This window comes from Microcebus murinus, chromosome 8 (assembly GCF_040939455.1).
Source record: "Microcebus murinus isolate Inina chromosome 8, M.murinus_Inina_mat1.0, whole genome shotgun sequence".
In the NCBI taxonomy this organism is placed as follows: Eukaryota; Metazoa; Chordata; class Mammalia; order Primates; family Cheirogaleidae; genus Microcebus; species Microcebus murinus.
In genome coordinates, this window is record NC_134111.1 from 81,716,315 (window position 1) to 81,742,435 (window position 26,121).

General features: G+C 38.1%; 1 protein-coding gene and 1 long non-coding RNA gene across 5 annotated transcripts in view; one reads left to right on the forward strand and one right to left on the reverse strand.

Moving 5' to 3' along the window:
- Positions 1-26,121, forward strand: part of UNC80 (unc-80 subunit of NALCN channel complex) — a 203,901-nt gene that overhangs the window by 134,562 nt on the left and 43,218 nt on the right. For all 4 annotated transcript variants that reach the window (XM_012751444.3, XM_076005903.1, XM_012751443.3 and 1 more), the window contains 13 exons: positions 1,422-1,565; positions 3,231-3,331; positions 4,744-4,830; positions 7,905-8,088; positions 9,627-9,721; positions 11,125-11,214; positions 11,926-12,027; positions 13,850-14,030; positions 15,108-15,376; positions 17,342-17,476; positions 19,009-19,147; positions 19,838-19,934; positions 22,735-22,905. In XM_012751444.3, the coding sequence (XP_012606898.1) occupies positions 1,422-1,565; positions 3,231-3,331; positions 4,744-4,830; positions 7,905-8,088; positions 9,627-9,721; positions 11,125-11,214; positions 11,926-12,027; positions 13,850-14,030; positions 15,108-15,376; positions 17,342-17,476; positions 19,009-19,147; positions 19,838-19,934; positions 22,735-22,905 (1,795 nt within the window). The remainder of the gene's footprint in view (positions 1-1,421; positions 1,566-3,230; positions 3,332-4,743; positions 4,831-7,904; positions 8,089-9,626; positions 9,722-11,124; positions 11,215-11,925; positions 12,028-13,849; positions 14,031-15,107; positions 15,377-17,341; positions 17,477-19,008; positions 19,148-19,837; positions 19,935-22,734; positions 22,906-26,121) is intronic.
- LOC142872381 (uncharacterized) lies at positions 1,037-25,192 on the reverse strand. The gene is made up of 3 exons (XR_012920616.1): positions 24,660-25,192; positions 22,821-22,953; positions 1,037-1,205 (listed from the first exon to the last, which is right to left on the reverse strand). It is a non-coding gene; the product is annotated as an uncharacterized LOC142872381 (long non-coding RNA).

The following is a 26,121-nucleotide window of genomic DNA, read 5'->3' on the forward strand; positions in this document are numbered from 1 at the left end:
ATGCATGCAGCCATCTAGATACCTAGGAATACATCAGAGGTTTACAAGTCACCTATAGAAATCTTGTTCCCCAGATTTTCCTTTTAGGTGTTTTTCTCCTTTTTTGTTTTTTGTTTTTTGCTTTTTGTTTTTTTGGTCAGCCTCCTGCCTGCCCCAACTGATAAAAATACTCCTAACAGCTGCAATGTTAAACAACTTTTGTTGCTTTTATTTTGGTAGATAAACTGGGGATAGAGCTTTTTGTACTAAGTAAGCTTTGAGTCAAGTTAAATGAAAACAAGTCCTATGAATGGGGATTTTTCTAAGGAACTGCTAGATAGGTGAAGTAGTGACAATTCTCTGGTGATGAGATTTTTAGGGCATACCAAACCTGTTCTGCTCCTTCAGTAGCTTTTACACTGCTGGTTCTCATAGATACCATGGTTGTGAGGCTGTTAATTTTCAAGGTTATCAAGGGCAAGAAAGAGAGAGAGGCAAATAAAGGCAAGTTAAAATGCTAGAAATACCACCGCTTTTACCAAGATTCTACCTTTAAAAAAAAATGCTCCTCGAATTGTTCCAACCTTTTGCTTAATTTCAAAAGTTCTGAAAAACTTTACTTTGACTATATTTGCCAGTGTTCTCATTGTTTTTATGGAAGAACAGATTTCAGGGATCTTTACTCCACTGTGCCAGAAGTGCTTCTCCCACTATATCTATATATTTTTTTAAAGATCTCCACATGCATCTAGTATGAAGACATGATTGAGAATGGCTAAGTCCATTACCCTCTTCATAGGCCCTTAAAATCCCAAATAGCCACATAAATTGCAGTATGAGAATCAAAGGCTCACAGTCAATTAGTGCTTTAGAAAAATGATGTATGCATTTTCATATTAATAACCTCTTAAATTCCTTTCCTACTTTCCTTACATACCAAATCTAAACCCTTTCATTTATTCCCATATGGAATTATATTATTAATTTATAATTAATTATATTTATGGATGAAGATGAGAACATTAATGTGTTGTTCTTATCCTAAATATATGTGTATGTATTTTCTGCTACCCCATTATTAGTACTTACCATCTTTCACACACTCACATGCACACAACCAATTGCATCTATGGAAAATGTCTTAGTCTCCACTTAGAATTTTATCTTCACTGATTTAATAATGTGAGCTGATCCACCTGTCCCAGATTGTCAGGGCTTTTCTTTCTCTACAAAATAAGCAGAATGATAGTACTTAGAAGGTGGGTTGGTTTTGTTGTTTATTTTAACATGGAGAGACACTCTGTATAACCTCATCTTTTAAAATAAATTCTGGCATATTCTTATTGTTGCTAAGATTGTACTGTCAAATAGGTAAGGCCTGAACTGAGAAATGTTGCATTAGAATTACATGAAAAGCACCCTGATTTTGTCTCCCCCTTCAGATGAAGAACATACCACCGAACACACACCAAATCACCATGTTCCTCAGCCCCCACAAGCAGTGTTCCCAGCATGCATCTGTGCAGCAGTACTTCCCATTGTTCATCTGATGGAAGACGGTGAGGTGCGGGAAGATGGAGTAGCAGGTACAGTTTTGACCAATCAAACTATTAGTGATGTTCTTAAGCTGTTCATTTGAGAGAGGGCAGTAGGTTGCTTTTGAACACATTACCTACCAAACACATATTGATAGGTTTTATGCACATATTTTAATTACAGATTTATAACATAACGTACTAACACTATCACTTTCTCCACCTCCTTCTCCAACTACCTTTCTGACCAAAAAAAAAAAAAATGCATTTAAAATAGACATTTGGGTCCAGGAGAATTTCTCATGACCACAGAATGGAACAACACTTATTAAACTACATAGAAATCAAACAGTGATTTTGGCCACCACAAAAATCTTAGCTATTAGCTTGACATCACTAATGCTATATTTTTCATTTAATTACCTTTCCAGAGATACTATCTGCCTGAAGAGAATCATTGCAAAATGAAATTATAAACTAGGAGTAAAGATGAGTTACACTTGTGGCTGACAAAAGCTTAATATTCTTAATGTTTTATAAAAAAGTTCTTATAACTCAATAATGGCTTTTTAAAACCACAATAGAAAAATGGGCAAAGGATATTAAACAATACTGTTGTTTAAACAGTAAAATCTTACAGTTCACCTGCAAGATAGACACAGTATTCTGCTCTCCACTTCTGTGAGACCAATTTATTTAGTTTCTACATATGAGTGAGAACATGCTATATTTATCTTTCGGTGCCTGGCTTATTTCACATGTAAAGATATTTTTGCAACCAATTTCAACCTGAGAAAAACCCACACCTATTTTAACTGTTTATAAAGACACATGAAAGCTAAAACCCTGTATGTGTATGTGTGTGTATGTATATTTCTTATTAATACTGTTTATATAGCTCTTAATTTTATTTGGATAGTTAATGTCTGAAGCAAAAATTGTTATAATTTATTTAAAATGTAGGCTGAATAATAAGTCAATGCTAAATTCTATATTTTTAATTTGTAGAATTAATGGAATTTGGAAAGACTATTCAGACTGAAGATCACCCAACATTTGCCACCACTACATTTTACCTCCCTGTTTCTTAGTCTTGGCACTTCTAGGCAATCTTAGCCTGACCACCTTTCCTCAAGACATAGCTCTATATTTCTCATTAGGGTTAATTATTTATTCCTAAGACTTCCTCATTAGAAGTGAGAACCTAATTGTTACTGACTCAATTAATACTAATTATTACTACTTTATCTTGCTGAAAGAGATACTATTTAAAGCATTTGTGTGGACAGTAAAAAATCATCTCTAATTTATATGCATTCTAAACCAAAACATATTTTCAAAAACCAAATTTCTTTAGACATTTCTCCATAAAATAAGCAATAAAATATGAATTTAATCTAATACATACTTACCACTGCTAATGTTAGGGTAATTTCCACAACAAAGACAACCACATATATCCACAAAGGTACTCTTTGCAAAAGCAATGCTAATACCTAAAAACAATCCTACATTTTTTGTTACTTTTTCTTTACATGTGAAAATGTTCAGAGATAAAAACAAAGAGAACAAATATCCACCTTTCAATAGAAAAAGAGTTCACAGAACCTACTTAAGGCAAAAAGAAGAGACTAAAGCTTGTAAATTATTGAATCTTTTATCTCATAGCCTTATCTCCACTTAAGACAACTGTTCAATTTTCTTTCTCTTCTAAAGTGAGTGCTGTGGCCCAGCAAGTCTTATGGAATTGTCTAATTGAAGATCCATCAACAGTTCTTCGACATTTCCTGGAAAAACTGACCATCAGCAATAGACAAGTAAATTCCTCTTCCTTTTTAGTGTAGCTATATAGCTACAAGTGTAAATGCTGTTAAAAGCAGGAGAAAACTTTATAGTGCTGTGCATGCAACATTAATGTCCCCTAACACTGCGGTCCCCAACCCCTGGGCCATGGACAAGTATCAGTCCGTGGCCTGCTAGGAACCGGGCCACACAGCAGAAGGTGAGTGGTAGCTGAGCAAGGGAAGCTTCACGTGAATTTACAGCTGCTCCCCATCACTCCCATCACCACCTGAGCTCTGCCTCACCCCCAGACCCCGTCCGTGGAAAAATTGTCTTCTGTTAAACTGGTCCCTGGTGCTAAAAAGGTTGTGGACCACTGCCTTAATATATAGCCAATAAGTACTTTTTAATGATGAGCAATATTAAACTTTTCTGTTTTCTTTTGAATTTCTCCATTAACTGATGTTTGTGAATGTGTATGGTACACTGCCAGTAATGACCCTAAGATACTGCAGAATTCTCAATCTTTTATTTATTTTTATTTAGTTTTTTATTTTTCCTTTACCTCATTTATGGGTTCAAGATTCTCCATCTTTGAAACAAAGATTAAATTCAGTCTAATGTCCTTACTATTGAATATGTTTATTGGATATTCTGATTGCTTGGCGATCTGTGATATAAATAGGATTATAGATTATGTTAAAACTCTTTATCAATTATAAATCTAATTTGCCAGATTATCCTGTAAGAAGCAATAAAATATGCCAAACAAAAGTAGTTTTCTGGCAAAATACACTGATAATCTAAAATTATTTGTTAAAAAATAAAACTGAAACAAAAAAATAAAAAAACACACAAAAAATAAAAGAAATAATGAAAGAAATGATCTGTTCATATCTATGTTATAGTCATATTTACTGGAAGGTTAAGTTTAGTTTCTGAAAGGTAAGGTTAATTGCAGATATCTCAATTTGTCTTGTTAGGACCTCTCTTCATCTCTGACTTGAAACCTAGGAAGCAGAATTATGAAGTTCAAAAAAGCTGGTTTATTTAATGGTTTTCAACATGGGTCCTCCTCACATTCCCATCACACCTGGCTGCCATGGCAAATAGATTTAACTAAATAGATAGCTTTCCTGTGATTTGTCTGGGACCTATATACATAGTGTTAATTGAAAAAAACAAAAAAAGAGTTTTCTGGCCACTGCTCAGTGATTTTCTTCTACCTGTTAGCTCCTAGGAGAAAAGTATTTCAGATAAGTTTAAACATAATTTAACAAGTATCACATGTACTATATTAGAATGTTGAACACAATTACAATCAGCATGTTACAAAAGTAAGAAAAATCTACCCCCCTCCCTTGCTTTTCAAGAATTCTATTTCTTGAAGCTGAAGCTTTTCAACATGGCAGCTGAATGAAATATTAAAATTCTGCTCTTCTTTCAGGATGAGTTGATGTACATGCTTCGTAAACTTCTCTTGAATATTGGAGACTTTCCTGCTCAGACTTCTCATATCCTATTCAACTACTTGGTGAGTTGAAGCAGACAGTAGGTTATAAATGTTCATTTTCAAGTAGGGAGCAGTGACATGAGAAAAAGTTCTTTGGAGATTTTATTTTTCAATAAGTTTCCATTAATTATGTTATTGAGGGCGAATCGTAGTCAAATTCACCACTTTTAGTATGGGAAAGCACCTGTTTCTGCCATAATCTTTGGCTTCTGGAAGGCACTCAATAATTGTCAGTTTCTTCTACATCTTCCTTTAGCAATATACACTTTCCTTATGTTGATTCTTAATTTTGATTTTCTGTAGAGAAAACTTACATGTCATTTTTAGTCATTGTTTCACTTTTTCTATCTCAATGTTTAGACACACACACACACACACACACACACAGAGGCAAGTGTTGCCCTAAATGGAAAGTATTTGTGAGCATATTTTTCCACAGGTATTATGCTTTAAACCACCCTGCCAGCTTCTCACTGAATCCTCCAGGATTTACCAGTTTTTTCACATTCTCCTCCTTATACCCCAAATGAATATGCAGTTTGGGAACTATGGCCTGATGACTACTCTTTGAAATTGCCCTTTAATCCAGGCAGATAAACAGCTAAATTCAGTGTCTGCGTTGGGAAAACTCCTTCTCTCTCCTTTACTATTGTCAAGGAAGTAGTTATCCATGTGCATTATGTATCCCTAGCAGGGCGATAAATTTAATGCACACCACAACTCCCATGTGCAGAAAAAAGTTGTAATTCCTTTTTCTTGTCTATGACTAATTTGATCATCTTCCTCTCGAGTCCCTACATGCTGGTTGGCAAGGGGAAAAATATAAATGTGTCCAGTCCAGATTTAAGTTGAGACTGATACAAAAATATAAACAGTACTTTTAGGTAGTGTTCAGTTTCTCTTGGATAAAAATGTTTAGTCTCGAGGAATTCTCCTTCCTTCCTACTGCTTTTGTCTCTAGAGCTTTGAGGAATGGGGAGAAAAAAACATTTGTTCCTTGTCTCATCCTTTGCATTTTCTCTGGCTCCCCCATTTGCGAGAAAACCTTCGTAGTCTCGCTGGTTGCTGGATGCCTGGCTGGCAGGACCCAAAGCCCATGGCTGCTGAAACTTGAGGCCTCTCTGCTCCTGGCAATGTCTGCTGGGAGACTCAACCTCACCTCAGCTTCTGCTGGTGCTTTAGACCCCCCCCTGAGTCCTGGCCATGACCTCCAGGTGTCTCTAGCATACGAAGTCTCCTGTCTTAGAGCCTCCTCCTCAGTGACACCAGCTTATGGCAATTCCATCTAGAAAGCTCTCCAGCCAAGTGTTCCACTTCTGAGTCCTGTCTATACCACACAGAAACCAAAGGTGGATTAGCAAAACCAAGTTCAGGGCCTCCTTCAGTTTAACTCATTGACTAACACACTAGAAAAAATTTTTTTCATTGGGGCCTTGGTGTTCTATTAAGAAAATAGAATAAAAACTTCAAAAGCAAAACAATCCTTTCTAATTTAATGAAAAATTTGTTATTTTTTATTGTTTTCCATGCATGAGTTATATGCAAGTTGAAAAACAGTTCTCGGGCCGGGCGCGGTGGCTCACACCTGTAATCCTAGCACTTTGGGAGGCCGAGGCGGGCGGATTGCTCAAGGTCAGGAGTTCGAAACCAGCCTGAGCGAGACCCCGTCTCTACCAAAAATAGAAAGAAATTAATTGACCAACTAAAAATATATATACAAAAATTTAGCCGGGCATGGTGGCACATGCCTGTAGTCCCAGCTACTCAGGAGGCTGAGGCAGTAGGATCGCTGAGCCCAGGAGATTGAGGTTGCTGTGAGCCAGGCTGACGCCATGGCACTCATTCTAGCCTGGGCAACAAAGTGAGACTCTGTCTCAAAAACAAACAAACAACAAAAAAAAAACCAGTTCTCGAATAGGCATGTGAATAACATATGCTTCATGTGGGAAATGTTTACCTGTACCATTGTTCTCCTCCACCCTTTAGCCCTGCAACAAAAAGATTTTTAAAGAAGTTTGCTGCCTAGATAATTTTAAAAGAATAAATCTCCAAATCCTCAACTTACAAACATGCACTAACACTTGTTGAGCAGGCTGCCATCTCAAGCACTGTTCTTCTACTGCACGTGAGGAAGGCCCAGCCCACCATCCCAGAGAGATGACCAGGCTGCACTGACGGGAATGGGGGACAGAGAAAGAATCTGAACTTTTTAAAGGAATCCTCCTTTCTGATTGATCAAGGCACACTAAACTCACAGGACTTCCCACCTTTTCCAGTGATTTATAGATTTCTGTTAGGAGTGAGGCCCGGCCTTCCTTAGGGTATTCAGTGTTTAGAGCCACCAAAGCAGATTGGGTCAGTGACGCTGATGCTTTCAATATAACTGGAAGTTTCCCAGAACCACCAAATTTGTAAAGAAACAATGGCTAAAGCCCACTGAGGGCGAGGGGCAGAACATTTACGTTACCTCTTTCTGAATGTACTGTGCATTATTGAATAAGGTAGTTAAAATGTATTTCACCAAATATTCCAGTTACAGTCAATTCTCATCTTATTCCAACATATAGAATGTTAATGTATTCTACCTCCTATTGACAAAAAATAAGCTTATGTTAAGACATTTTAAATGTCATCTTTAAAACGTGTAAAAGGGCACACAGGTTTTCTAAATTATGTTAAAAGAAACGCAAACAAAAATTTTGAAGTTCACCAACTTAGCCAAATACAGCGCCCTTGAGGTTCAATACTATTAGACAGAATGCAAGCTGCAGATAGCATTTGGGCGAACGTCATATACAGATTAATTCTGTATGTCCTAAGTACCTGAGGTTCCAAGTGACATGATACCTGAAAAAGAAAGATCTTTTTAAGAATTAGCCATTTTAATGATAACTTAAAAATGTACAAGAGCCTATGCGGTCAGTTTTCCAGTTGCGCCATCTCCTGGTGCCTGCCATTGAGAGTGTTAGAGAAGCATTTGAACAGAGAATAAGAAGGCACAGCAGATTTAATTTTAACAAAGAAAAGCCAAGGAAATGAGAATGTGAGCCCAGGATTATTGTGGCTTTGTGAACTCTCTTTGTCCTGACTTTTAGGTGGGATTAATCATGTACTTTGTGCGGACCCCCTGCGAATGGGGGATGGATGCCATTTCAGCCACTCTGACATTCTTGTGGGAGGTGGTAGGTTACGTGGAAGGCCTCTTCTTCAAGGATCTCAAGCAGACGATGAAGAAAGAGCAGTGCGAGGTAAAGCTCCTGGTGACTGCTTCAATGCCAGGTAACCCCCTACTGCTGTTGGTGACATAAAAATGTTTTTAATATTATAAATAGCCCTTTGAAAGACCAAGAGCCTCCTTCATTCATGAGAAAATTTTCAGAGTTCTAACCCCTAGTACTGAGTGCTTCAAAGAATTTTTGTTTAATACAATCAGAAGAGAGACAATAGACCCTTTAAAAAGTCAGCAGTTGCCAGATGAAAAGGGAGACATCAGAACTGAGATCCGCGTGAATCAGTCCTTGATGGGATGCCAAGGTTGAAGATTTATTTAAGTCTATCTCAGAGGGCCAGCTGAACTGAAAGCCTTTTTGAGTGAATTTTTGGCACTGCAAGGAGAATTATATTGTTTGCATGGCATGGACCCCAGTCCTTTGTAAACTCAATGAGAGACAGCTTTATGAAAAATTGGAAAAGGGAAAGGCAGGAAGAAGGAGAATTACAAAAGAACATGAAGTGTGATGTAAACTCTAGATGCAGTTCCTTTCACTTCAGAGAGCCTGTTTTGCCTTAAGACAAAGATTCTGACAAGCCTTTATCCTTGTGCAGTGACTAAGAAAATGTGAGATGATACATGTAATGAAATAAGAAGAAAGAGAAAATTACATATAGATGAGAACACAGGCTCTGGCAGTAAAGAAGCCTGAGTTAAAATCATAGCACTGCCATTTATTAGTAGTATGCCTAGCATTAGCTGTGACAAGGACATCGTTTTTCAAAGCTTTCTTTTCTCATGTGTAAAAGAGGGAAATAATTCATACTTCATAGTCGTGCAGATAAATGAGTTTAGGTATATAAAATACTTGCTGCCATACCTGACTGATGGTAAGCATTTGATAAATGGTAGTTTTATATATTTTTATGTTCTATAGATTATCACAAAAAGTGATCAGTTTTTATTACACCAAAGAAATTCATATTGTCACTCATATACTTAAAGTCAACTCATTAAAAATCAAGGTTTATCATGATATTCACAAAGACTTGTAATTAGTGAATGAAAGATGTCTCAACCAGCCAAGGAGAATACAGAAAATGTAAATTTAAACTATATTTCAGGTACTTGTTTTGGTTTTGCTAATATCTCTGTTTATATTCTCTTGACCATTATTGCTTGGTCATCTCATCTAAAATATAGGAGTGTATTACTTGTTGCAATGCTTAAGGTTTAAATTCTGACTCTTCCACTAAATAAATGTGTTTTTGAATAAATTATTCAATTTCTCTGTTTTCTGATTTGTAAAATAAAAACAATAATACTCATATCATGGGGTTGCTGTGAGATTTAAATACAATTATGCATGTAAAAAGCAGGTAAAAGTATTGGGAACTCCATAAATGGTAGATATCATTATTTAATAAGTGGACACATTTAAAGTATATGTTTAACTATAAATAAAGGAGTGCAATTAGTACAATACATATCTCACATTAAGCACTTAATAATAACAGTAAAAACAGCTAATTCAAAATATTTTATGCTTTAAATACAAACTTTGCTATAGTAGAAGTCAGTTTATTATGATTTTTACCTTCCATAGGTACTAAAACCTTAGTAGTGCATGGACAGAATGAGTGTGATATCCCAACTCAGTTGCCAGTCCATGAAGACACTCAATTTGAAGCCCTATTGAAGGTAGGAATGACTTTTGACAGAAATGATTTTTAATGCACAATGCCTAAATTGAAACATGCAATTTAGAATAAAATGGCATTTTTCTGTCTCCAAATGGATGTACACATTTCTTTACTCCTCTAGAATCTGCTCCACTATTATGTATTTATGCTATTTCCTTGCATATTTTTCTTCACTTTCACTGACATTTTAGCCCTGCATTGAAATAGGCAGAATCAGGCAGGTTCTGTCTCAACTATAGCAGCAGCTTGGCACTCTGGTGTTATTGCTAACTCCTCTTGGATTCTGCATATTCCTGCTCAGGAGGAATTCCTGGCATCACTTGTGGTTCTGGAGGTGCCCTAGGTGTGCTCACGTGCTAGGGCAAACTAGCTGTGAGTTGACAATACATACCAGAGAGAGACCCCTTCTGTAGCAGTTAGTTGAACGATGTATAGTCTTGACTTGCCACTGGCAGAAATAATGTGAGAAGCTGAAAATACTTTCCTTAGGATAGATCAGGTGAGTTGAAAAAACATTTTCTAGTAGTTATGGCAACGATTTCCCTCAAAAGAAATGTAACCCATAGCTAGATGCTCCCGTAAGCTCTTTAAGGTAAACTAATAAGTAAACCAGCACAATGATTCCCAATTTGTCTGGAGTCTAAACTCTTCATAATCTAATTTCCTGGAACACAGTTCCAGGCCCAAATGTAAGGAGAAAAGGCCTCTGAAAAAATTCAGCTTTGCCAAACTTGTGCATTTTATTTCAGTAGAAGGGGTCATCACTCCTTCTTTAGGCTTCACTCAGACTTCTCCAGAGAATTTCTAAGGCCCAGTGAAGCAAATTGCAACAACCACTCCATTTGTATCACCCTGCTAAATGGTAGGTTAGCATGAAGGCAGACAGAATGGGTTCAAGCTCTGGCTCTACCATAACCAGTGTGATAGCAATCAAATGACAGGTCCTCTCAAGTCTCAGTGTCTTTTTCAACAGTACTGAGATACTTCTTTGAGTTATACAAGTTATCTATGTGGAAAGCACTGAACCTACTATATAGTATGTAATAAGTGCTCAATGCATTGTAGTTTGTGTTATGCTTAATGTTTTACTAAACACGATTTCTTCCTGATACTGAGACTAGTAGTGCCACTGGCCTCCACAGACCATCACGCAGTCTGAATTACAATTGTGTATCTGTGGGCACTATGAGAGCAGTTTATATTATATTACTGGTCTTTATTATATCATTCTTTGGATAACTGTGTGTATATATCTTCATATATATACATATAGATGATATTAATTTGTATAAAATCCTTATGAGAAGTTATCTTTTTAAATATTTGTATCTGTCATCTTACTACCTCGTCCATTATATTTTCTTGATAAATATTTATTAAAATGTGTTGTTATTGTTCTAGGAGTGTTTGGAATTTTTTAATATCCCAGAATCCCAGTCAACGCATTATTTTCTGATGGATAAACGATGGAACCTTATCCACTACAATAAGGTGAGACCGTAGGGTAATGACATTGAATTTGAGTTGTGTCAAAGGCTTATCTTGCCTTTCCTGAAAGAAGCATCGTTGTGTACAGGTTGACAGTATGGCCACTTGGGTCACACTACCTTACTATCTATGTGGCTTTGGACTAGCTACTTTACCTGATTACTCTTCAGTTTTCTTGTCAATAAAATGAAGGAAATGATGACAGTATCTACACGAGGGTGGTTGTAATAATTGAAGGAGATAAGCTAGGTAAGGCACTTTGCCTTACATCATTATTACATCTAAGTGAAAAATTAAGTGGCCCGTATAATAACTATGTGTATCTATTTGAAATTTTGATGCTGTTCTGGTTCTCTTTTCTACCATATTAAACATGACCATGGACAATGGACACAAGGGCACTTCAGGACAACCACTGACATCACTTCACAGTGATCTTCCAGAGTGTTATTTAGTAAATTGCCTTTGGCTCCTTTGCTCCTGGCATAGCACACCGGCACTTAGGGACCTAAGCCTCAGAGGTTAAGCTTTCCTAAGGCAGGAGTTTACCTTCCTTGGTTTTTGTAGAACTGGGAAACATAAAAGTAGTAAGAATCCAAACCATTAATAAATTCATGTGCTGTTTTGTTTATCCGACCTTTGAGTAAAGAGGAAATGAGAATAAAGGTTTAACCCTTTGAACTTTTTTTTTTCTCTTCGTGTAATCCAACACAGACCTACGTTCGAGATATTTATCCTTTTCGGAGGTCGGTATCGCCACAGCTGAACCTTGTCCATATGCATCCAGAGAAGGGACAGGAGCTCATTCAGAAACAGGTGTCTGACCACTTCAGTTTTACTCTGTGGTTCTGTCATGTTGTGGGGAGAGAGTATCTGTAAATGTGTTTTCAACCCTGGGATTCTGTGATTCCATTATGACCTTGTCTAGAGAGAGTAGATGGCCTTTGCTCAACAGATTGTTCCCCCAAATGGTGTGTTAAGTTTTATAAAGTGGATCATAGTGTAAAAGGTATTAAGAAACGTTCACTTAGAGTGGTACTGTGATGAATTATTGGATATAAACAATATAAATCTTATAATGTATTTAACTGCTACTTTCTAAGTGTGAATTTTAATTTTACTTTTTTGTAAAAAGAGATTGGAAACACACATAATGTAGCTATTAAATGGTTTCCCAGAGGTTTACACTAGTGGAAAAAGAGAGAAAGGGGTCAGTGTAGTGTGCCTGAAAAAAACCATTAAACTACAATCCAAAAATTTGGATTTCATCCCAGCTTTGCCTCCAACCAGGAATCTGACCTTGGGCATGTTATTAACTTCTTTTAAAACAGGAAGAAACATAATCAAGCAGTTGTATTTAGGTTTAAGGTTGAAGAGCAGAAAAATGTTCACATATCTACTCTCAAATCAGATTTTGAGCTTAAGAAAAGTCACTATTCTACATGTAAAACATAGCTTTAGTGCACAGTTCTAAAAGTGTGACGATTTTAATATTGTCTATGTATGACATTCATTTTTAAATAAAATCTCTAATCAAGAATTCAGGATACTTGATCATTTTAATCTTTCTGTACATATCAAGGAGAATAATTTGGCATCAAACTATCTAAAAATATCTTCATGAAATGAATAGGAATGGCATAGAATTAGACCACTTAAGAAGTTAAAAATATAGCTACCCGTAACTACCTAAATTTTATTTAAAAGAAAGGAAATACTGAATGTGTGAGATATTGGGCAAAACTGTGCAATTTTAAATATAAACAATTTCTAAAACAATTCCCCCAAATTATTCCAGCCTCTGATTTGGGCAACAAGATAATTAAAACCATAATCAGTAATGGCACTTCACTAATGTGTGTGTGTGTGTGTGTGTGTGTGTGTATGTATTTATCATGTTTAAGAACATGTTTTAAAGGACTGCCCTAAAATGGGGCTCTTGCTGTATGTGCACTCCAAGTCTTCCTTCTGAGTTCCTCAGAGAGATAATAATATGGAGGTCTATGGGTCTGGCTGGGAAATTTCCTCGGTAGCTGCTCACTGCATATGAACGTCCTACTCATAACCCTCTTCCCATTGATCATCATGGAAAGAGGAACTAATAGAAGGAACCCCAAACCCCTTATGTATGCCATCTAAACTCAGGACTAAAGGGACCCATCAGGTTTTGTCCCAAGATAGGATTTTCCCTGGATCCTATTTCAGTCTTTTTTTTTTTTTTTTTTAAGAAATAAATCCAGAACTGCCAGGAAACAGCTTAAGGCATCAGTAGGAATGGTAGAAGCAATAGCAACTGACTGGCTTCCTGTTAGGGAAGGTCTCCATATTATAGCATCCAAACAAATGGGCTCTATTTAATATTGAGCTATTCTCAACAATGCCTGCCTTGTGCTCCCCCAGCCTACAAACTGCATAAGGAATATTTCCTTCTGCAGAGGAGGCAGAAGCAGGAAGTGAGAGTCAATTAAGTATTGTTGCTCTTTCTATGTGGTAAAGGAAAAAAAAATTCTCCCTCATTTCACTGTTCCTTCTTTTCTGAGCCTGGTTTGCATTAAACATTTGACTTCAATTTCTTCACTGTATAATTTTGGGGTTTCTCATTCGTTTTTTGTCCATTCCTGCTTTTCTTTTCTGCTAGGTGTTCACCCGGAAACTGGAGGAAGTAGGGCGGGTGTTGTTTCTCATCTCCCTAACCCAGAAGATCCCCACTGCCCACAAACAGTCCCACGTCTCCATGCTTCAGGAGGACCTCCTGCGACTGCCCTCCTTCCCTCGAAGTGCTATCGATGCTGAGTTTTCACTCTTCAGTGATCCTCAAGGTATCAAGCCAGAGAGAAGCATTTTCCCTCTTGGGCTTTTCCTAACGCCCTTGTTTTGTTCTCAACTGGAGAACATCTTAGTCAGCAGACAGTTCTGGAAGCCAGTGGTTCTCAAACTTGAATGTGCATTAGAATTGCCTGGAGGACTTGTTAAAACACAGATTGCTGGACCCCCTCTAGCTCCGGCTTTCAGGATGAGGCCAAAGAACTTGCATTTCTAACAAGTTCTCAGGTGATGCTGATGCTGCTATTCCCAGCACCAAGCTTTGAGACCACTGCTCTAAGCAAATCACAAGCAGTCGATGGCGTTATTAGGGAAGGGAGTACTTGACTAAGCAAAGATCAGGTATTTACATGAAGCTCAAAAAGAAGCAAATCTAATTTAGGGTGAGAGAAATCATAACATTGGCTGTCTCTGGGTTGGGAGAGAATGAATTCTCTGGGAGGGGGCATGAAGGAACTTTCCTAGTTACGTGAGTGTATATTTTTGTCATAACCCATTGAACTCTACATTTAATATCTGTGCCTTTTACTCTAAATTATACCTGAATTGAAGGAGAGAGAGAATGAGAGTGAGACAGAGACAGAGAAACAGAAAGAGACCCGCTTTGGAACCTCATACTGTTACTCAGTTATTAAGAACTTGAGACAATTTACTGAAATTAGTGTCCCTGTGCCTCAACATCCTTACCCAGAAGCTACACAGCAATAGCGGAAAGAGCTCTAATCTGACCAGTAATTAGAAAATCAAGCACTGGTCTTAGCCCTGCCATTTTCTAGCTGAAATAACATATTTTTCTTAAAGCTACAGCTTATTTAGCAGCAAAATGCTGCAAATGTCCACCTTGTCTTGCCCACAGAATTAAATCAAAGCGGTGATGATGCCAGTCCTTTGAGAACTAGGAAGTGTTGTACCAGTGCCAGTGACACTGTGCTGGAAAGCATTTCAGCAATGGATCTTCACATCCAGGAGCTGGAACGAATGGAGAACAGCAGCACCCTTGAGTCTGTCCTCCTCTCACGCTGACGGGATCGGTGTGGGGCTAATTCTGTCTCTGCTGTTTCATGTTCTCACAGCTGGGAAGGAACTGTTTGGCCTCGACACTCTTCAGAAAAGCTTATGGATCCAGCTCCTGGAGGAGATGTTCCTGGGCATGCCAAGCGAGTTTCCATGGGGAGACGAAATCATGCTTTTCCTCAACGTGTTTAATGGGGCTCTGATCCTGCACCCAGAAGACAGTGCCCTTCTCAGGCAGTACGCTGCCACCGTCATCAACACCGCTGTGCACTTCAACCACCTCTTCTCCCTCAGCGGCTACCAGTGGATTCTCCCCACCATGCTGCAGGTGCGGGAACCTCCTCCCCCAACCAGAAACTCAGTCTGAGTACTGCTCATCTCTGGCAGTTCAACAAGTTCTAATACTAACACTTTTAATTTAATTTAATGTTTTTATTTATTTACTTTTTATATATGGATGCTGCATGTGCCCTACTGGAAACACTTTTTTTTTTTTTTTTTTTTTTTTTTTTTTTTTTTGAGACAGAGTCTCACTTTGTTGTCCAGGCTAGAGTGAGTGCCGTGGCGTCAGCCTAGCTCACAGCAACCTCAAACTCCTGGGCTCGAGTGATCCTTCTGCCCCAGCCTCCCGAGTAGCTGGGACTACAGGCATGTGCCACTATGCCCGGCTAATTTTTTTTATATATATATATCAGTTGGCCAATTAATTTCTTTCTGTTTATAGTAGAGACGGGGTCTCGCTCTTGCTCAGGCTGGTTTTGAACTCCTGACCTTGAGCAATCCGCTCGCCTCGGCCTCCCAAGAGCTAGGATTACAGGCGTGAGCCACAGCGCCCGGCCTGGAAACACTTTTTAATAATAGTTATTTCTTTTGTGACAACAGGAGGCACCAAATGAAATCCCCTTATACATTTCCAAGAGTTCACAATATCCATTCTGTTCTAGACTCACCCAGACTAGGGATATGTTTTCCCATTTGTTCAAGGCCAGTGGTTCTCAAAGTGTGGTCTCTGGACCAGCAGCCTCGGTGTCAGCTGGGACCTTGAATAGGACACGCACCTTCTTGGGCCTGTCTCAGATCTATCGAATCAGAAATTCTAAAGTCAGGGCATTTTTAATAAGACCTCCAGGTGGTTCTGATGCCTTAGAAAGTTTGAGAACTACTGTTCCTGAGTCAAATGTATGGCAAGTGTTCAGCTGGTGTTTCTCCCAAGAGATTCTCTGACCTCCATCTGAATAGAGATGTTCACTGCCGCTAAATTTGGTGTGGTAGGATTGGAGCAGGTGAATTTAGCAGGAATAGTTTCTGTTTACTCATGTATAATGTATACCTGGCTACATTTAGGAGTACTGAATAAAATTCAGGCAGGGCCTGGGGGCTCATCCTAGTTCTCTATTTTGGGACAAGTTTTATAGAAATTATTAAAGTAATACATGTTTATACAAAATGGAGTTTGCTTAACTTATGGGGGCAAGAAGTTTATTCTTAATAGGGAAGGACTGTCTACCCTATTTTTAAATAGTTGCATTTTTCTCTGTTTTTTTAATAAGTTTTTTACTGATTACCAAAAGCAGTTGTGCTTATTATAAAATTAAGAAGATGAAGAAAGTTTAAAAAGAAAAAAGATCACCTGTAATATTTCCTCTCCCAGATAATATTGTTTACACTTCTTGAAAATCCTAGCACTCTTTCTCACATAAGTGCTCATACACATGTGCATGTGCACACACACAGACATACACACACTTTTTTTAAAAAAAAACAAAAGCAGGATTGCACCATATCTTCAGGTTTGTAACCTACATTTTTCATGTAACATTAAGAATATCACAGGAAATTTTTTATGTAGCAACACTTAACTTTATAGCATTTTAGAAATTACTGTACAGTATTCAATCGTTTGCATGTATCATAATTCACTTAACCAACTACCATTTACAAATAATTTAAGTTGTTTCAAATTTTCCACTAGTACAATCTTACAGCAGGCATTCATATATATACATATATATATATATATATATGTATATCTTTGTAAATTTGTGTAGTTCTGTTCTTGAGATAAATTCCTAGTCACAAACTTCCTAGGGAAAAAAGTATATGTAGGTTTTTAGGATTTTTATGTATATTACCAGATTTCTCTCAAGAAAGGTTATACCATTTTACGCTCCCCTCCACCAGTTTAGGAAATTAGCCATTCCCCTCCCTGCTTCCCATGGCTTTGTGTTTTTAAAGAAAACATAACTTTGGTACATTATCAAGGCATTTTTGAACGTGTGGCGTTTTCCCACAGGTGTATTCTGACTATGAAAGCAATCCCCAGTTGCGGCAAGCCATCGAATTTGCCTGCCACCAGTTCTACATTCTACACCGGAAGCCCTTTGTGCTCCAGCTCTTTGCTAGTGTGGCCCCTCTCCTGGAATTTCCCGTGAGTAAGCTATGTGGAAATAAATGAAGACCAAGCAGATGAGAAAAGCAAAGGCTATTAATTCAGAGCTTGCTGTAGTAAGGGAGTCGGCCATCATCACTTGTGTTTTGGCAAAGATGCAGAGGCAGGCAGATCTGGGCGAGCTTTGTAGTGGAGAAAATGGTATGCCCTGATTGGAGGCTCTTGGCCTGGGCAGGCTGTAGGTGAGCTAATTAGAAGCAAAGCATCTTATGTGATTGGTCAGGGGGACATATTTGGCTTTCTCTGGTTGGTCCTAAGGTGGAAGGGAGGACAAAAATTAGGAAAGCTGTCAGTTATTAATCAAGTCCTGGCCATTTCAGGCCAAGTATTACAGGGGTTATTGTTTGTTTACCACCAGAGATCATGGTCTGATATAGCAGGCTGGATTCTTGGGCCGGTTGTTGTAGACATTGGGTTGGTTTTCTGGGCAGGTTGCTGCAGGTTGTGAGTCATAGTTCTATGTGTATATGTGGCCTTGCCACCGTCAGTTTGTATATCCAGTCTCTCAGCTCTTTATTCAACCAATGATGCCATAAATCATTTCTCTTTCAACAAGAATATCATTTCTCTTCAACATTTCTCCTTAACCATCCTCTCAGCCTCTAAGATGTAAATAGATCAACTCTCCAGTTTTTTAACATTCAATTCATAAAGGGGTTGGAAAACAGAAAATGGTGAAAGGAGGGTCTCACAATTTCTATTACCATTTGTCACACTCTATCACCTGCCCTGATTTAGTTTTCTTTTTCTTCAGGGCATTTACTCCATATCACGTTATACATGTGTTTGTTTCATGAACATGTATCTCCACCACATTCTACCAGTAGAATTTAAGCTCCATGAAAGCTCCATTTAAGCTCCACGCCTTCATCTGTGTTTATGTTTGCTTGTTTGTTTGTTTTTAGCTGTTGTTATTGTTTGGTTTTTTGGGCTTGTGATTTGGTTTTGGTTTATATTTTGGTTGTTGTTTGCTATAACATCAGGGCAGAGAAGGTGACTGGCATGGAAGAACTTAATAAAAATTTGTTGTTTCAATGAATGAATCAAAGGCATTTTAAATAGATTTGAAATAGCAAGTATCTCATTTGGAGATATATTGTCAAACAAGACCAGTGAAATTTCAAGAGTTGTTAGTCAAAATAAACATATGTTCCCCAAATATACCTGTGGTATGCAACCAATCCATTATGAAAATTTCCTTAGTTCTACAGTCTTAGACCAGAGGAGCTATTGGCATGAACTTTTCTGGTATTTCATATATTGCTATAATTTTGTGAGTTCCCATAATTATCTCTTTTGAACAAGATTAGCATTTAAGAGATTCCTTAAAAGTCAGGTGTACCCCTCCAAAATCAGACAATAGCATTGCTGGATGAAGAATTATGTAAGCTGAATACCAGACAGATGCTGTAATTATTATTGGTGATAGTGTTATAAAATTTTAATTCTTATCAAACTATATTAGCACTAGGGTGGGAGTCAATAAACTAAAATTGTTTTTCTTTATACAGGATGCTGCCAACAATGGGCCCAGCAAAGGCGTGTCAGCGAAGTGCCTGTTTGACTTGCTGCAGTCCCTAGAGGGAGAGACCACTGATATATTAGACATCTTAGAGCTAGTCAAAGCTGAGAAGCCTCTTAAGTCATTAGGTAAAAGCAAACTTTGCTTTGACATTCTTTTTTTGCTGTAATTGCTAAGTGTATGTATGGGTATGTGTGTGTGTGTGTGTGTGTGTATAGTTATATATTCTATAGATATAATAGTTATATATACAGAACTAAATAAAAACAGCAAAAATAAATGAAACAATGGTATAATTTGAATGAATACATTTTCTACCTCCTGTTTTTCTTAAATTTCTTATGGATCCTAAGGAGTAAGGAATTTTTTTGCCATGAAAATCATATTAAAATGATGCTCAGTAGAGCATCTACTCAAGCACTGCAGTTTTCAGAAAGTTGCATTATCTAGGGTAATTCTAAGTAAATAACCCTCCAAAATGGTCCTTTATTATCATGGAATGTGTAGAACTAGAGGTAATTAAAAGGTGAAGCCTCATGTTATACCTTAGACCACTTAAATGCCCTTCAATGTTTCCTATGAGGTGAGATTTCAAACCCACCCAAAAGAGCACTTTTATTTTTCATTCTATGTATCAAAAGTGGAAAATGGAATTTGTTATTCCCTGTAGATGAAGAAATTAATAGTTTGCACAGTTTAAGAGTAAAACCTAACAAAGAAAAAGCTACCAAATATAACTGGAAAGACAATGTTAGGAATGGTAAGATCTTTTGCCTAGTAGAATCCACTCTGTGTGCCTTGACTTTCTGTCCCTTCAGATTTCTGCTATGGAAATGAAGACCTGACATTCTCTATCAGTGAAGCCATTAAGCTCTGTGTCACTGTGGTGGCCTACGCTCCTGAATCTTTCAGAAGGTAACTGCAGCCCTTTATCCTGTGCCTTGCGATAAGCAACTGTGGCAAAGGAAATAAACTTGAATGAACATAAAGGTTACGTTTAGTAAGATCAGTCTGTAACGTCCTGGCAAGTTAAGTTTTTAAAAACTAAATTAAGGAAACTTGTCATAGCAGAAGTTCTGGAAAATACAGTAAATCTTCATTCATTTGAAATCTCCTAACTTGGAATGTGTGCAGATACTTAGATGTTTAGTCTTGTTAGAAATTATTTTCCTCACATGTGATACAAATTAGTAGCAAAGAAAATTTCAAGACAGGTATTCAGTAAAGAAAATTCCTTTCAAGGAGCAGTAAGAACCCCTGCAACACAAAGGGCAAGTGTGGGGAATCCGAAAGACTCACACAGAGAGAGAGTGACCCCCGTTCAAGGGTGTTGGCTCTGGTCTGACATGGAAGTCTCACCTCTCTATGCACAGTTTTGCTCAGTTAGCAAGCTCTTCCAGGGAGAAGGAAGGAGCCACGCTGATCGTGCCCAGTGTGTCTTTATACATGTGTCCCTTAGGTGAGTCTTTCCCTCTCCCCCAGAGCAGAGTGAATAAAGGGGCAAGAGGAGCCAGGATTTATACTTATCGAACTCTCTTCCCTTGAAGGAAACAGGAAAAATGAGCAAGAAATGTTCCCCCCAAAAATTCCAGTTTTTTGGGGTTTTTTTTGAGACAGAATCTCACTCTCTTCCCTGAGCTAGAGTGTCGTGGTGTCAGCCTGGCTCACAGCAACCTCAAACTCCTGGGCTCAAGGCGATCCTCCTACCTCAGCCTCCCAGGTAGCTGGGACTACAGACACGTGCTACCATGCCCGGCTAATTTTTTCTATGTTTAGTTGTTTGGCTAATTTATTTCTATTTTTAGTAGAGACGGGGTCTCGCTCTTGCTCAGGCGGGTCTTGAACTCCTGAGCTCCAGCAATCCTCCCGCCTTAGCCCCCCAGAGTGCTAGGATTACAGGTGTGAGCCACTGCGCCCAGGCTACTTTGTGTTGTTTTAAATGACGGGTACTAAACTTTATACTGTGCAACTAGGAGTGTGGCTGTCGCCCTCAGGAGAGCAAACCTGCAGTCTACCTGGATGATCTTGTTCTTACTTCCCTGCTCCTCCTACAACACTGCAGCTGTAGAAAAGTTTACAGGATGGCTCAAAACCCTGTGTTAACTCCATATCCACTCTGTGCCTGAATGTAAAAATCTACTCCCTAGTCTATTTTCCATTACAAATATATCCCCCTTCATTGTCTATAGGCTGTTTCAGGGACTCTGCATTGAGAGTAAGTGACACTAAAAGAACTCTCAAGTTGAACTAAAAAATCCTACCATTACCAAATTTTTCCAAATTCCCAGTGAGATGTGAAATTCTCTTTCAAGTTAAAATTCAAATACATTGAAATCAAAAGGAATTAAAGTTCATAAATCCCCATGTCATTGTGATTTAAAGGTCAAAATCCAGTATTGTCAAGTTAAAGTAAAAATTTTTTAAATCCTCCATTTAAATTTGCCATTCTGCTCAGTTTAAATCAGAGGCCTTCTCGATGCCTGGGTGGTGTCAGGGTTTCTTAAGCAGCCGTTCGCTGAGATATATCTCTCATTGGAATACAATTTTGTTTCCCTTCTCAAAGAACCAATATTTTTCAGCTTTGTTGATTTTTGCTGCTGTGGGTTTATTTCCTGCTTTTTATTTCCATTCTTATCTTTATTATTTTCTACTTTTCATTTTTGGGGGGCTTGATTTGTTGTTTTCTAATTTAAGATGGACACTTAGATTATTCATTTTCAATCTTCTTTTCTTACACATTTTAGAATATAAAGTTTCTCCTGATTTACAAGTCTATATTGGCAATTTTTTTTTAACAATTTAAAGAAAATATTCCATTTTCTACTGACTTTCATCATATCTGCTAAAATCAGTATTAGGTCTTATTGCTCACTTGAATTTAATGTGTCTTTCTCTCTAGCTATTTTTAACATTTTCTCTTTCTTTGACTTGGGTTTTCAGCAGTTTGACTGTGATGTGACTTGCTGTGGTTTTCTTTGTCTTTATACTTCTTGAGATTCATAGTGCTTCCCAAATACAAGTTTGATAGCTTTTAAGAATTTTAGGAAATTTGACTAGTCACACTTCAAATATTACTTCTGTCCCATTTTATCTCTCCTCTCATTTTAGGATTCGATATACATATTTTTCTCCTTTTGAGGTGATGTCTCTGACATCCTGGTACTAAGTTGAGTGTGGGTCCTATCCAGTGAGTGGTGTTCACTGACTCTAGAAAACAGGCATCGCCAGACCTCATCGCAGTGGCTGTTTCCAGAGACTCTTGCTCTAAATTGTTTAGGCTTTAGGAAGCCAGCCTGTCAGGAAAGGGTTTCATATTGTTTCAAAATTGTTTTAGCTAGAAAATCACTCTCAGTAAATTCCTGAATACAAGCGTTGTTGATTCCAAGCCCTGTTTCTCTAGATGAACTGTATAGCTCCACCTAATATCACTGTGTTCTTTTGACTATTTATTAGTATATATGACTAATTCTCCTGCCTAGATCACATGCTTCCTTAAGGCAGGATTCATCACCTTTTAGCAGGTGCTTAATTGATTAACTAATGTTGGTCAACATTCCAGCAGCTGTAGCTACTTTTGATTCAGGTGGGGTAGCACGGGGGCTTAGAATTTATCATCTCTCTAGAGGCTTTTCATTTTTCCATGCTTCTAACTATAACACGACCAGAGAAAGTAGAATGCAAAATGTGACTTGGTTTTTTGTTCTGTTGCTTAAAGTCTTCAGATGCTGATGGTCTTGGAAGCTCTGGTTCCATGTTACCTACAGAAGCTAAAGAGGCAGACGTCACAGGTGGAGACAGTACCTGCTGCCCGGGAGGAGATTGCTGCCACAGCTGCTCTTGCAACATCGCTCCAGGCCCTTTTATACAGTGTAGAGGTCCTCACCAGGTAATCCCATCGGCAGAAACATCCACACCCTTAAGCCATATGTGTCCACTGAAAAGATGAAGAAAAAAATGTGGCTAAAAATCTCTAAAACCCAGTCTTTATTTATAGATACCTACCCGAACTCAGCCCTTTATGGCTTATAACTGCAAACAGTTCCTAAGTTATTTGGATAAATAATGCTAAGCACTTTGAAGAGTAGTAGTAGCAATAATAATAAAAATGATAATAATAATGCCATCATTGCTAAACACACATTTGCAAATAGCTTACTGAGCTTCTCTGGTAGTTTTAACCCAGTGATAAACACATCTTTTGTAAAAGGGCCAATTTAGTTAATTATAAAAATGTCATCCACATTTTTATTAGTTATTATGTTATTTTATAAGACATGAAATGTCTGCAATTCTAACTGAGCAATTTTTTATTGTTTGTGAAGAATTGCGCTTTTTACTATAATTCCAGAAACCACTTAACAAATACAAAGAGCTGAATTTTGTTCTAGCAATAGAATTAACAGACTCTCTGTGGGACAGGACTAAATTATGCTGAGAGAGAGGATTGAGAAATCTGGGAATTGGAAAGGTAAATTGGCACCAAAGTTCAGCCCTACACAGAGTTCAAGATGTCAGTCCTGTCACAAAATTCTTGGGTGCAGAAGCAGAATAATTGAGCTGCTATAGGGCAAGGAAGGGCCAGATGGGGGCTCTGGATGGAACAAAGGTAGAGGGAGCATGGGGAAGGTAGATGAAGGACCTTATGCATAGGACTGGCTTTCCTTCTCTGTTCCTATTTAAATCATCTGAAAGGAGCTGTTCTTCCCCAGGGTAGAGATAGGGAAGCCTTCATCCTGGGTCTCTGTCTTTGCTCCTTCATTTCATCCTGCCATGTTCTGTGTCCAGTCTAAACTCTCAGATCCTAAGCACAAATTTCTATCTACACCCCACCACAAAGTACTAACTTCCCCAGCTTAATCTGGCTGTGTTGGTAAGGGGGACATCCTTCAGTCCCATGCTGACTTTTTCAGCATGTATCAGCAAGTGAGAGAGCGAGTGGGATTGTTATTCATTAACTTTAATATATGTTTAGTTCCTAACCATGAGCTACACTGCCAGCCTAGGCATGCAGAATATAGCCTTGGGTGGACTATTTCATCCTGAAATGTTCATATGTACCTAAACTGAGGAAATGGGAAGAAGTGGAACAGAAAGCCACAGGTTGCCTTTTCTAATGCAAAATAGTCCCAATGCTTTGCTGATGTAATTCCTGGTAAAAAGAACATCTGAAGGAGAAATATAAGACATATACTCTTCCTTCTATACCCGTCTGGTTGTCACTAGCCCCCTCCTACAACCAGAGGAAAGAAAGCAGTCAATATTTCCCAAATTCCACTTTAGTTATTTCTCCTATTTTATAATACTGGTGCTATCTTCCTTTCTATTCCCTTTTATAAACATACGTCAATTAATTTATCCAAAACTGATTCACCCCAAATTCCATGAAAAGTTATGAATAGAGTGCTGGCATTTAAAATTCTCTGACTTTAAATATTTCAGCACATTTAATATTATTTTGGTGGAGTAGAAGACTAGCTTCATTGGGTTAGTAGTTACAACAAAATTGGCTTCATTGTTTTTACAAAAAGAAGATAAGAATCCCCTTTACTTCCACACTCCTAATTTCTTTATCTCAACAAAAAGAAATTTAACAGTTATATAGGTAATATTACATAAGTAAGTATATTACAATATACTTACAATATACTATATTCTTGTAGGCAAGAAATCCAGGAATGTTCAACTGGGTTCTCTGCTCAGTGTTTCGCAAGGCAGGAATCCAGGTGTTGGTCAGTCTGAGCTCTTGTCCAAAAGTACTGGAAAAGAATGCATTTCCAAGCTCATTCAGGTTTTCAGCAGAGTCCTTTAGGTCTGAGATTGCCTTTCCTTGCTGACCGCCAGGCAGGTGCCATTCTGCAGCCCTTCCACACGGCCACCCTCCATCTTCCAGCCAGCAACAATGCCTTAAATCCTCCTCATGCTTCAAATCTCTCTGGTCTCAGCCAGAAAAAACTCTCTGCTTTTAAAGAGCTGGTGCAATTAAATTAGACCTACCCAGATAGTCTCCCTTTTTTGACATGTAAGGTAACATAATCACTGGAGTAACACCAAGAGGCAAAGTTCTTAGGGGTCATGTTTAAGTTCTGCCTGCCATGGGAAGAGAAGATCTGGTGTGGCTGTTAAAAGCTTAGTTACTGGCCGGGTGCAGTGGCTCACGCCTGTAATCCTAGCACTCTGGGAGGCCCAGGCGGGCGGATTGCTCAAGGTCAGGAGTTTGAAACCAGCCTGAGCAAGAGCGAGACCCTGTTTCTACTATAAATAGAAAGAAATTAATTGGTCAACTAATATATATATAGAAAAAACTAGCCAGGCATGTGGCACATGCCTGTAGTCCCAGCTACTCGGGAGGCTGAGGCAGCAGGATTGCTTGAGCCCAGGAGTTTGAGGTTGCTGTGAGCTAGGCTGACGCCATGGCAATCACTCTAGCCTGGGCAACAAAGTGAGACTCTGTCTCAAAAAAAAAAAAAAAAAAAAAAAAAAAGCTTAATTACTTTCCAGCCATACCCAGCATACAGAAAATGAGCAACATAGAAGCAAGCCTTAAAAATTTCATAAAAGCCATTGCTTTGAAAAGCTATAATTATCCTTTTATGTCCCAAATGCCAATACAGAAGCAAATTTTACCTAATGTTTAAAGTAAACCTTGCAGATATAAAATGATTCAGATCTATTACTAAGCATCTAAATTACTGACTTGTAATCAATACAGATTTACTCACTTTTCTGTTTAAGCTTAGGTATAATTTCGACTAGCACAATTCTTTCCTTTTTTGATAGTTTCTCAGAAAAACAGAGTGGTTGAATGTGGTGTAGGTGGCCAAAGCGGCATGTATCCTCTTGCCTTTTACTTATTGTCTAGAATGGTTTCCTGCCTGGCACCTGCAGAATTGAAGAGTGAGCTCTTAACTCTCATTTAATCAGTAACAATTTAGAAGTCTGATTTCATAAATGTCTTGTTTTGAAGAGTCATAGTTTATTACTCAGAACCAGGAAGTAAAAGAACTTAAATCCTGTTGAGCTTATAGACCCTTGGAAATCAATGTTCCATGTAAAGTGCCTCTTAGAACCGACAGAAAACGTGTGACAGAAAAGCCCAAAGCTA